Source organism: Sinohyriopsis cumingii, chromosome 6 (genome assembly GCF_028554795.1).
Source record: "Sinohyriopsis cumingii isolate HCF-2022 chromosome 6, ASM2855479v2, whole genome shotgun sequence".
NCBI classification, from domain to species: Eukaryota; Metazoa; Mollusca; class Bivalvia; order Unionida; family Unionidae; genus Sinohyriopsis; species Sinohyriopsis cumingii.
The window spans coordinates 164748923-164763154 of NC_142966.1; the positions used below are offsets into that span (position 1 = coordinate 164748923).

The 14232-nt window shown below is 36.6% G+C and overlaps 1 protein-coding gene across 3 annotated transcripts in view; it reads right to left on the reverse strand.

Moving 5' to 3' along the window:
* Positions 1 to 14232, reverse strand: part of LOC149798459 (uncharacterized) — a 134147-nt gene that overhangs the window by 97224 nt on the left and 22691 nt on the right. For all 3 annotated transcript variants that reach the window (XM_089963650.1, XM_089963651.1, XM_089963652.1), the window contains exons 3-5: positions 13411 to 13593; positions 12833 to 13024; positions 6958 to 7182 (exon numbers count right to left, since the gene is read on the reverse strand). In XM_089963650.1, coding sequence (XP_089819776.1) covers positions 6958 to 7182; positions 12833 to 13024; positions 13411 to 13593 — 600 coding nt within the window. The remainder of the gene's footprint in view (positions 1 to 6957; positions 7183 to 12832; positions 13025 to 13410; positions 13594 to 14232) is intronic.

Sequence of the window (14232 nt, forward strand, 5' to 3'; positions counted from 1 at the left end):
GAGACAAAATAAGAACTTGGTGGAGAAAAAGAAGAAACTAGAAGCAGAAGAAAACCCAAAGGCCCTTTTCAGGGCCAGCCATATTTCTCGAAAAGAGATAGCCTTTCCATTGCCTAAATTTAAATTTAAATTTAAAAAATTTAAAAAAAAAAAAAAATCACATATTCAATTCCCCTTTTCCCTAGACAAGCCCAAACTCTATTCCCATGTTAATTTCCCCTTGTCCCTAGACAGACCCAAACTCTGTGTTAAATTCCCATTGTCCCTAGAGTTGCCCACGATTTTTCTCCATGTTAAATTTCCATTGTCCCTAGAGTTGCCCAGGGGTCTTTTTAATGCTAAGTCCCATTGTCCCTAGGGTGCCCCACTTAACTACTTATACATGTAGGGTAAAATGACCCTATCATGCTTATCACCTAACTCTTGTACCTGCACATAAGGAAGCTCATGTGGCACTGAATTTCATTTAATTTCAATTTGACAACGGTAACCTATGTCATATCGTACGTATGTAAACATAAAATATAATCTTAAAAGGACGTACTCCACTTCTATATTATTGTTAGAACAAAGTAAGTGTGCATCAATATGGAGTGCTGTATAAGAAGAATTTATATAAATTCAAGCGTCCCTGTAACCGGAGGAGGGCGTGCGCGCATACACACACACACACACACACACACACACTCACACACACACACACATATATATATAATAAGTAATGTAGCCAGTTCAAATCGTTGGTCGTGTATCGACGTATGAAGAGCTCCGTAGGTTGAGGGTTAAGGTACACTAAGGAGTAGGCTCCGTGCTTATTGAACCGTTCTCGAAGTTTTCCACAGTAACGAAGTATAACGTCCACGTCAGATTTAACAATACTTTAGCATTTCTTTCTGAAAGTCAAAGGGGTCCAAATCGTGAGAGCGGTAGCAAATATAAAAAGCTTCTCGTTCTTTGGTGCGCATATTATCGTTTTTGTAATAGTGTGCATAAAGCAAATGCGGAAGGACTGCGGATTGATTGGATTTGGTAATGAAAATGTGCGGAAAAATCCTTTGGCCATTTCTGTCCTTCTAAACATTTTAGGAATGCCAAATGGCTCAAGGAATATGTATCATGTACCTGTTCCACTTACACGTAAATGACCTGGTTCAGTTCCTGATGAATTTGTGCATTCGAAACTTTCTTCTAAATAGTATTTCAGAAGAAATCGTCTTTCAATCCTGATTAATTGTAAACCATCACCGTAGCAAAACGATAGTAGTCATCTTGGCTCCACATGTCGTCGATATGGTTTCAGATATATCATGCAAAATCGGGAATCGTGTTGAGTCCTATGGAGATTTGTTCACGTCCTCCTGGAATCATGCTACAGTGGGTTCAATGAAAAATATGGGTTCTTCGATGGACTTCTCGCACTCTCGATGAACCACTTAGAACGTCAATGCTTATTTCTTGCATGCATTTGAAATAAAAAATGATGAAATTTCCTTTATTATTTTCATCCTACTTGAGGAACGTTGATTTTGGGGATATTGGTTCGTATGACGTGTGTACAAGTATAGCACAATCCCGGCAGTTGGCAAGCATTTGTCTTCTGTGAGCCTTGTCTCCTGCAATGTTGTTCACGTAGGACTGACAAAAGTTCTCTGGCAGATTGAACAATGCATCTGTTGTTTTCTTTCGGAAAGGCGTGTTTAGGGGCTAAACAGCACCAGTATCTATTTCCGCAATGAATGTGTTGCTCCCGACTGTCATACATCGACGCATTTCTCGCAGTAATGAGAGTATCCGAGAAATCCGATGATACAGATAATGACATACAATTGTTCTTCGCGATGATACACGTAAATGAAAGTTCTATCTTGTAAATCTGGGCAACGAAACACCAAGGGCACATACACTACTTCAGGGTGTAGTGAGCAGCCAAGACTTCTTGCATTTGAGAAAAGCCACGGGCCGCGTCCTTTGACGCCTGCTTAAATTGGAATTACGTTTTTTGTTTGAGTGGGCCCGATCGTCGAATACTGCTCCAGTCTCTTTTTCATTATACAGGGTCCTTCTTGTTAGCCTACGTTTATCCGACGACGATGGTCGAGCTAAATAAATCACGTCTTGGGCGTTGTTAATTTGGAAGATGATATGTTTGGTACTACTAATGTAGTCTACCCAAAAAACTTTTCTTCATTCAGCGTTCCCTTTCGGAGGGGATACCTGAGTCATGTAAAATGTAGCTTTGTCATTGGTGATGTGAAATTGGTCATATAATTGATGAACGTGTTGAATTGTATCGATAACATAGACATGTGTCAATTATGTTGGACTTCTAAACTCGATCAAGGTAGTGGACTGATACTGTTATGATGAAAGGAAAGTTTCAAACGATTGTATTGTTGGCTTGGCATCGTCGTTTCTGTGTATTTAACAAGGAATCCCACAAATTGGTGATGAAACTTTCTGATTTCTCAAGCGAAACCTCGGGCTTGAACACCTTAAACTTCTCAGTGTAAGTGTAAATCGTGGTTCTAAACTTTCTGGAAATCGTTTTTCTGTCTCTTGAATGTAGTAACACTTTTCGGGTGTTACTGGCTGACGTTTGATGGTGGTAGACTCTCTTGGTCATGGGGTGAAGGCGTTCAATCGGGGTCAATCGTATCGAACTTGTAATCACTGTCAGGAATTTGAGCCAAGACATCTGCTAGTGCGCGAGGTGACATACCACGTCGTAGCCTACTACTTTCTTCTACATTCTCAATTAAGTCGTGTGATACTTTCATTCTGACTGCAAAATTGAATTTGACTAAATTTAAACAACATATCACTCATTTCACTATATATATATATATATATATATATATATATATATATATATATATATATATATATATTTATATATACGGTGAGTCTGTTAGAGTCGATGATTCATTCAACGTTCAAGCTACTACAATTGATGATCCATCACAGATTGAGCTTCTGGTCAGATCTTTCGAAGGCGGAATAATCAAGTTACTTCGAAGAGGACTACGGAATACACCTCTTCACGATATGCAAGTCAAAATAATTGCTTTATCACTCAGGAGAAAGGACATTGGGCTCCAAAATACCCACACACTTAAAAGCAAACGAAAGACAGAAAACAAGAGCGACAGCGGCCAAGATATATGTCATCATTGTCAGGAGAAGGGACACTGTTCCACAAAATGCGTGAAGACAAAAGAGAAACAATCCAAGAAACAAGAGGAAGTTGAGTACGACATAGCTTTTGAATATCAAGAAAACCCATACCTGTCAAGAGAGACAAGACAAGAAGGCGAACATAAATTGCAGACGATGAAGAACCTCTGCCGGTGAAGAAATTCAAAAGTGAGACAGAGAGTGAAATAAGAAGAAAACATTGACTTTTGGTGAGGTGTTGGGAAATGTCATTTTTAAAATGAATATACCAAAGGAAAAGTGTATTTTGGTTTTGATTTCTACAGACTATTGGTAAACACATACACACAAGCAAATTCGTATTCACACATTCATACATTTCCTACATGATGGGTAATAGGACTTAAGTTTTACTTGATTTGGCAAACTGTGAGTAGTATCAATTTTAGGCAGAGACGGGTTCTCTTGGAAAACACCATTGGGTGTTTGGTCATCAACAAACTTGTGGACTGGTCATGATGATCTTTCCCCGAGTGGCCGAGTGGTCTAAAGCGCTTTCCGTTACGGATCACTGCCATCTCACCTCTGTCTGCGTGGGTTCGAGTCTCGGATTCGGCTAATGTGGGTATGTGAGAAAGCTTGCCGGTAGCTTCTCGTGGGTCGGTGGTTCTTTCCGGGGTTTTCCCGGGTTCATCCTCCACCATTATTATTGGCCGCCATGTATAGCCTATCGTGTGCTGAAAAATGGCGTTAAACCCTACAACAACAACAACAACAACATGATGATCTTTAACTGCTTTATACCCTTGACATGACCAATTCCTACTTCGTCTCTATTGTGGATGATGTCGTTGTGGTGACTTTGCTTAGTGCCTATCAGTGGTAATAACATTATAGGTAGTGATACCTGAGTTGGAATGTTTAGCGCGGGCTGGTCTCTTTTCTTACATGGAGTTAAAGAGGTGTGATATATTTGTCTCAGATACGTTACCACTGTTTAAATGAATTTTAGCACATAAAACGTTTGGTGTTTTCCGTCTTTCTTCCATACTTCATACTTTCTCTTTATTTCTTCATCTACTTTTCTTCTTTCTTGTCCTTGTTGAAAAACAAGGGCTTGCTCTGCTTTTTTCTTCTGTTGTTAAATCAGTCTTGTTTTTCCTTCTGTATCTGTCTCAGAACATTTACTCAAGGTAAGGACATATAATTTGGTGGTGGAGATGATGATGCCGGTACAAATTCTTGCGAAGAGGACATTCGGCTAAATCCAAGTTAAAGTCATATTCGTCTGGAATCATTACCATGGTTGTTATCGCAGCTGCAATGCTAGCGCTAATTGTCTCCCTTGCAGTCGCACCACAAACCGGCCAATGTGCACGAACGCTGAAGTGCCTATTTACAATTCGTGACTCCGAATTTTGTAACGTGATTTTGGATTGGTGAAACATGTAAATCTGTTTCGATCCTCCACTGGACTATAAATACCAGTTTCCTACTCCTTGGTTGCACCTGTTGTCACCAAAAGATGTGGACACACGTTGAATCCTCTAACCCTAATTTCTGAGATGTTTTTCATTCCGGACTACCTCGTGTATGTAAAGACATCGTGTAATAATAAAATAATCACTGATACGGCTATTAGGAAGGGAAGAATATATGTGGCGAGACAAGACTTGTTGAAGTGGAAGTCGCTGTATGAGCCTGTTGTCAGACGAAGTTTGAGGAGAAGAAGATCGATGAGATGAAACGTTTGTTAACTCTCTTTGGTTACCAAACTCCAATGGACCTTAATAGAGCGCCTCCCATTCCTCGCAAAGATACTATTTTACTCTTAGCAAAACAATTTTGTCGTTGTCTTGTAAAGGTGTTTCTTTGTTTGACTATGCTTTCAGCTCAAAACTGGGAACCATTTTACTATTAACCTTCCATTTGACCCCGTAAACCATTTTGACCTTTTAAGACATTTGACACTATAAATACTATTCAACCTAATAACATTTCACATAGTTTACCATATTTACTTAGGCAGCGCGTGTTGAGGTCAAAATCGACAAGGATTACCAAGTTCCTGCACGATTAAGAGCAGCCACTTGCAACACTGTTGCTATTTTTCAAACAGTGACCAGTGCCGTCAGGTCGCCCATGCTAATTTCATGTTTAGGTCTCAATCGTCATTCCCATATTAAACCTATGAACCCATTTAACATAGGATTTCCTGTTTGTACATCTAATGCCATTTAGTACCTTATTCGCGACATATAATGACTTACAGGTCAGAGAATCGTTAAGATTTGAACCCACGTCTGCGAGTAAATGGCAACCACCACTTTGCCTGCACGCACTAGTCCAACTTTCATCACCACTAAGAACACATCACCAAACCATTATGCTATTAAGTCAGTGGTATTTGCACTCATGCGTAGCAGACACTCTCGAATGCTACGAAAGTAATCAGGGTATTAATTACAGATAATTACAAGTATACAACCAACAAAACGGAACATGGCTATCACTAGATTTAACAGGATAATACTTTAAAATGCTAGGCATAATGAATATTTAATGCAAAGTAATACTATGATAAAGGTTAGAGAATATTTCGTGATTCGAACCCATGTCTGCGAGTAAACAGCACATATCGCTAACTTGAATGATAGTATTCTTTGCATTAAATATTACTTCTGATTTGCATTATCAAGCATTTTTCTATAATTTGGGCCAAATTAGAGGCCTTATAGGCCCTACCCCCTTCATCTTTAATTGAGAAGAAGTATGATAAGAATTTAAATTGGTTTTGGGATGACACAAAGTAAGAAAGAAAGGGAAAACAAATATTTTGAAACTACATTTCAGACTGTACTCTTATTATTGGTATCGCTATTTAGATTTATGGTGTTTTCCAATTGACTATTTGTATTTTCTAAGGAAATGTACAACGTGAGTTCTAAAAATTGAACTGCTTGATAAGGAACACTTCTGCGTAATGTAGGAATAAACCATCATATATTTACTAGGAAGAACGTGGAAGTATTTGTATTTGTTTCATGTATTTTTACATATATTGCTTTAGATGATAGATTTTATTGATTGTATTGCACTTTGCTATCTTCTACAAATTAAAATAATACGCGTCCAATATGTATTCACTGAGCTCGATTATGTTTATATTAGAAACCACGATGAAAGAATTAGTTGCCATATTTTGTTCTTTAATAAAATAAAACATTTTAACATTAGCTCTACACAATCAGATTCTTGAAGTGTTTGTTTGTGTGCTTAACGAAACATCAATGCATGAAATATGATATCGTGCAGAGACAATTGAGGCCCAATGCCCAACGCGGCCAACACCGACTGGTCTAGGCAGAATTCGAACATGCACTCCTTTGTTGCAGCACGCTAATTGTTCAGCCGCTGGTTATGCTGAAATCATTGATACATTATCATATTACCTTAATTTTTTGTTCTTACGATAATTATCTCATAGACTTTCATTGGCCATTAATAATGTTTGGCATTTGACATTCTCTAAAAAAATAAAATACCTCAGTTTAGTTTTGAACCTTGAGACCAACAACACTATTGTATATATTTGTTTAAAGTATCGCCCATATATGAATCTGAATAAAATATATATCATATTTTGATTTTCAGTTGAATGTTTGCTCAAAAATCTCAAATGTGAAGACTTTACATGTATTGCTTTATATCAATATCACTCACGTTTGTTTATGAAGTGAAAATATGTTTCACTTTGTCCTATGGTTTTGCATGAATAAACAATATATGTCACATTCTACTTACAACCTAAGTCAATGGTATCATCCGGTCTGTTGAAAATTTTAAACCACTGTATTATGACTGAAGCCTGAAGATCCAGTAGCCACCATGGATCGGTGGAAAGCATTGTATGAGTACACGTCAACCACGGCATGTCATGATATGTGAGACCATCTACGGCGTTAGTAGCATAGTAAACTCCTTCAGTAGACGATTGAATGGCAGGCTTTCCATACGCCAGATTTCTTCCTATAATAATAATGATAATAATAATATTATTAATAAATTAATAATAATAATAATAATAACAATAATAATAATACATTTTTAGCTAGCTTTTACCATCATCATAATTATTATTAAACCTCATTTATCACCACGGACACCAATTGTTTCAGTCAATCTTTAGGTCGATGAAACTAATTTTGGTCTATGACGGAGCAGTACTATGCATATACAATATCAGCGAGGGAATCACGCTACAGGTTGAAAACACGCTCCTGGTGGCATGCATAAATGTGCTTCTGGGCATGGGTGTTGCTGACGCCTCGTTATTATTCCATCAGCATGATGAGGCCATATAACTTGGTGAAGCCCGGTTAGGATTAGATTTTAGAGAAGACATGCAAAACAAGTGGGTTAATTTTTATAATATAATTAAACGATGAATAAATATTGAGCCAAAATCATGCACATTTTCTCCAACAACTGATTTAATAGACTGGTTCCCACTGAGTTTAATGACTGATAAATGAAATGATATCATTTCTAAACAGAACATGCAACTTATACCAGGACTCAAACAAGAATCATCGTATGGAATCTATAAGAAATGTGATAGGGTGCAATGGATCTATCACTATGGATGATCAATGAATATAATTTAAACGGAAATATGAAACATGTTTCATTTGTCAATACGTGTATCAAAGTATAAGACCCACACCAAACTATGAACATGGTATGTTTCTGTCTCTAAACGTGATCAAAGTATAAAATTATAAACAATATTCCATACTCATGCAGAATATATGTGACTTATTAAGTTTCACTCTCATAGTGATACTGACTTATTTCTTTATTGTACAAAACCATTTCAACATCTGAAGATTTCTCTAGTGAACTATAAGCTTCATGAAAAAACTCTCTGTATTGTGATAATACAATCAAATTTCACTCTAAAAGTATTCTGGTTATAGTGAAATGCACGGCCAAAGAGCTTACGTTAATTGATTTTCTTACTGCTAGCAATTTGTCGTGCAGCACTGGGTGAAACGAATTCATTAACTCTAGACGTAAATAAAGCACTCTCGAGCAACCCTGCATAAGGTAACGAAACACAGCATTGATATTAAGTTTACATAGTTTTGTGATAGGCTTCATACGGAATACCTTACCAGGAGCAGCTTAATCCTGGGGACACATGAAGCTATTGAGGGTTCGGCGCAAATAGAACCAAATCATCCAAAACCTTACAAGTACTTTGACACCTGCCATTGTTAAAACAACGCAGCCTTGTGCAAGACGTCGAACAAGAATGTTGCGGAGCTTTTGAAACGGATATGCATACCATATGTGCTCGAAAGATTGCAGTTCAAGCGTGGGTGCATACCCAAGTTCGGAGCGAACGGTTACTAACACTTTTTGGCCACAGTAGACGAAAGCAGCGATAATCACAAGACAAGTGTAGCGCGACTACATGACCATCTCTCAGTGTATTCTGATTCTGGTACGGCGAAAAACTACCTTCGCCTCCATTTTACTTCTGACGGCCTTATGGCGATGAGCTATGAGAGATGAGAACTTTACAACACCCATACCATGAGCTAGGAGTTGAGATCACAGAGTCTCTGGAAACGTCTTTTCTTGGGCGATGCAACGTAACGGTCAGCCACTAGCTGCTGATCGACAACGGCAATCAACTTGCAAACGTTCCCACACTTTACCATATTATTCAAATATCTTTAACGAGCATCTGTTCTCGCCTTTTTTCAAGTACAGAGCGATATTGGACTCCCATATCATACTGCAGGACTTGCAATCTAGAAGCTGTTGTGGCGCGTAGTTCTGACTCTTCCAATCGTCTCAGCACAAGTGAAGGAAATCGAAAAGAACCAAAAATATATTGTATGCACAAGCACAACCTATGGAAGTGACCCAAGTCACCAAACGCAGTGATTTAAATTGACCTGAAACAGTAACAAAAATAAAAAAAACTACTTTTGGAATGACGCATATCGTTTGCTCTTCTGCTCCTTTACAGAAGGAAAACTATTTCTACACCATCACACATCGAACACCTTCACCAGGAGGTTTCTGACAGCCTTGATGATGGATATAGGAATACTGCCTAACCCTTATTGAAACTGGAACCGTCGGACCCTCGGGCATGTCGATCGCTAACATCGGAAAATATAGGTAATATCACAGCGTTTTACCTCTGGACACAAAACATGCTAATTAATCAAGACGTCATTCTAGCTCCACTAATGCGCGATGTTGACGGTTGCCTGGACTGCCAGCAATGCGATGAGCCCAAGATTTTTTGCCTCTATACAATATCGCCTGAGCTGCAAAACTATAAACTGATGTTTGTTGTCTGTACGGTGGTAGCAGGTGTGCTTCTTGGTGTGGGCTTTGCACTGCTTCCACGCCAGTCCGCTTAGGTGTCTTATTCAAACGTAGTGGCTCTTTGTTTGCTGGTACAGCGACCGTTTCACCGTCTTGGCAGCAACAGATTGATAGCGTGTGGTCTGACTGATCTTAAACACTAATGCATAGCAGGTAGATAAGGTTTTAAACCCATTTCATTAACCGAGACAGTTATATTGCGGCACTCAAATTTCTCGGTATTAATAACCTTTACAGTTAGGTCAATACCTGTAAAATCAATCTCAGCCATATCTTGAAGGTACGTTCTGTGCTGGCCAACATCATCGTTGGCTGGAAATATAGCTGACAGTCAGCCCATCTGACACATCAATTATCGGTGTTTTTCAAATTAACAATACACCGCATTGATATACATTTTGGAGTTGGAATAAAGCTCCTGTCTCAACATGGACGATACTGAAATACATTGATATCAGGTTCTTTTTTGCGGGCAAAGGTCCATCTAAACACACCACACTTGTGATTTTCTATGCACTTTAGTATCACTGCATTAGCTTGACCTGAAAACGGCTCAAGCTCATAACTGGGTAGTTAGACTACGGCTCCAGTATGATAATCCTTAGTTTTTCTATAATTTTATACTGATTAAGTTTATGCTCATTCTCCATTAAAGTGCAATTTTGTTCAATATTGTCTGAGATTTGCAAATAAATCTATTAAAAGCATTCCTTCCTCTGATTTCTACAGTCATCATATCTCATGTTCTTTGATAACCGCCACAAATCCCTCATATTCTTTAATATGTCCGCTGTAACACCCAAACACATTGAACATGGGTAACCTATGCATCCTCGTCTAAACTCTGTGATACCATTTTACAATATTTATTTAAATAAAAGTCCCACCATGCAACACTTCCATTGCTTCTTGTTAATGCCCTGCAGTCTTGGGAATTGGAAGTGGTCCCGTTTGTGGCCCCAACCCAAGCGTTTTGGCCGTCTGAAGTCATGCTCATCGTAGGTGGTGAACGCTCTTTTTTCGGAGTGGGAAAATTAAAATCACTAATTTTACAATATACTGAAGGATTGGTTGAAGGATTTGTTATATGCAGTTTTGATTTACAAACTGTATGATGAAGCAATAAACATCATGTGAATATCACGAAAAGTATGAAAAGTATTACAACTTAAGCATGGTAAACGGCACATATACACATCTGGTTAAATACATATGACAAGTTTCATAAAGATATCTTGAATGATTTTAAAGTTATATTTATTATATATATATATATATATATATATATATATATATATATATATATATATATATATATATATATATATATATATATATATACATATATATATGGCAAATCTCTTACAAATATTTTGAGCGATCTATAAATATTGTTCCCTTTGCGAAATCTAAATGGAGTTATGATTAATAGACAGATCGATGATCAAAATCGTATAAAATGCTGAAATGTTAGATTTATAACAGCGAGAGGCAAATATTTACCGCTCATCAGATATGGATATATAACGATGTAGAAGCATATGGGGCCATTTTGGAGTACTGCTCCAGGAACGAAAGTGTGCTGTTGGAATGATGAATAAACAATCAAAGTATTAAGACCAAAACATTTAACAATACAACTTTTGATGATCAGACATGGACATTTTACGGATGGTGCCGTATAAATAAGCCATCTGAGAAAATAGTTTGCTCGTGCTAGGTCTTTTATATTAATTAACTGATGAAAAGATGCAAAAACTAGATGCATATTTGTAGCATTGGAAAAAGCAGTTTGTATTTGTTTGTTATTTTGCTCTTTTCGAGAAAGTGGTGAGGTCTTTGCCTATAGTAATGATCCTTTTTTAATTATTTTCCTAATTATTCTATCAAACAACGTCGACAGCAGACAGGTAGACACTAAACCTACTTTTTAGGTTATGCTATATCTCCTTTTGGTTCTAAGTTATTAAAATTAAATGAAATTCATCTTTCCTCAGTCACTGTGAGGAAACATGTACAGCATAATAAGACTAGTTTTATCTTGACGTAAAACATGAATCAATAGCCGTGTAATTACGTGTAGTCATCAATGATGGCGTGGGATATACAGTTGTAAAAAGGTGTGTCTGCCTCTGTATCGAGGGGTACCATCTACTGAAGGAACGGCCCATTGAGCAAATTTATACTAGTAAAATTTAAATGATGTACATTTGTGGTATACCATATAATTGCTGTTTCGGTGGCAAATAATATTGCGTGGCTATGATTTTTGGAATCATTTTCAAAATGTTTAATTTTTCCACGAATAATTCCTGCTGAAAATTAAAATATTTACAAACGAAGAGTTTCTATACTATATTTGTTTGTGGAAAATTATAATCGAGCACTGAAGGAAGTGATCTTTGGTGTGAATATTTTGTTTCCTAATTAGTCGCCACACCACTAGTCTAAAATATATATCAGTTTCAAAGAAATAAATGAGACATCGTTTATTTTGTTACTGAAAGCATAGATAATGGAGATATGGATAGTTACACGTACAAAACCATGAATAATATTACAACTGAAGTATAGGTAACGGCACATATAGACATCTGGTCAAAAATATGCATTCTAGTGATGTCAATACAAGGCCATTTGTTATGTATGTATACATTATCTATGACTATAGACAACTAACATTGGAACTCTCTCCCTCTCTCTCTCACACACACACACTCAGACATACATACCTACATATATATATATATATATATATATATATATATATATATATATATATATATATATATATATATATATATATATATATACATATATATATATATATATATATATGGGGCTGCTTTCAATCAGAAGCATGCTGTAGTCTGGGACGTACCGTATTCTAGTCCCACATGATGCTACGTTGGGTACCTTTATAATATAACGTTAATGAATTTAACTAAACTACTGGTGCCAAAACGCCGCAATATAACTGCATAACCCTATTTTATGACGCATGTGTCTAAACATGGTAATTTATTTATTTTCTTGACCTCGTTAATATTGATGTGGCTAGATTCTGTACCAATAATGTTTGCTCCAATTTTCTTATTGATACTCAACTTTTAGCTATATTCGTTAATGACATTAGCTAACTTTGAATATGCGGTCCTTTTAAAATTAAGTGAAAGCAAATCATTCTTTAGCTTATGCAGAATCTTTAAAGAACGAATTAAAAGACTGCTCTGGCATAAATATCGAAAAAAATTTAGAACCGGAATACCTGCTGGAACTTGAATTTCGCAAACTTTGAATCCAGCTGACGATAGAGAGGTGATGTTTAAGAATTGTCCGTGCAGAGTGTTATTGCATTTAATGATATATTCCTTCTGTCCATTTGTGTAATCAACCGAACCACATAGCACAGCTTGATTACCATCAGAAACGCTGACAGCAAATGGTGGGGGAAAATCAACTGAAATGAAAAGCTTTGCGTACTGATGGTCCTTTCAACGTAGTAAATTGTTCTGCTACATGCTGATCGCAAATTTAAGATGTTAAAGTTTTCATACAATTGCAAGCACGCTTCTTGTATTGATAATTGTATTAATGCTTGCATAATAATAATAATAATAATAATAATACAGTTTACTTAGCTTTTACCCTTTTACCATCATTATAATTAGTATTACAACCTCATTTATCATCACGGCCACTAGTTGTTTCAGTCAATCTTTAGGTCGTGAAAACTAATTTTGGTCTATGAATATATGTTAGTTACAACTGATTTAATTTGTCCCTTTAAAGTTGCAACTAAATACCCATATGCACAAATATATAATGGCAAGACATATATGATACCTGCATTAGAAAATACAATATTAACTTCACTGATATTCACTTCCCGCTGGAACGAAACCATAACGTATGCAGGATTAATGATCGTTTGTGTTTCATCTGGACAGCTATCGCTTCTTCCATCCACAATTGTGGCTGTGTTACTCAAATGGATGCTATTGACAGTTGCATTATATGCAATGTTGACTGTAATAGAGAGGTCAAACAATTACATAAATATCCAAAACACTGTCATTTTAGTTTCTATTTCATTTTTACAAAAGCATGACAGCATCAAATAATATTAAATAAGGATTTTAAATAACGACATGTCAATGAAAACTAAATGAAATGTGTTTGCTTCTTCCTATACTGAATCAAGGTCTCACTTTGCTTGACAGTTGGGTATACGTAAGAGGTCTCTTCATAAACGAGTGTTCAAAATCTAGCTTAACACCTACGAGGAAGACTGCATTTCAATGACTAGTAAATGACTAAATATGTGTTTCACTGGCTACAAGCTTTGTTTGGTAACTACTACATGTTTCTAAATATATCATAGTTAGAGACAAATGATTGTAGTACATGACATCATTATTGACTGGTATCAACGTTGCTAAATTAAATTGTTGACTGAGAGCGCCATGTGTCGGTTTTTGAAGGAGGCAACAGAGGCAGCTTGTGCCTGATGCATGTATGGATTAAAAGACAATTATATTGTCTGCATTTAGTTCAAAGATATTTTCATTATAACCAGTGCCATTGGAATAGGCTAAAATATTGAAACAATTCATTGTCGCCTTTCACATATAAAGAATATATTCTAATATAGCATGATTTAAGATG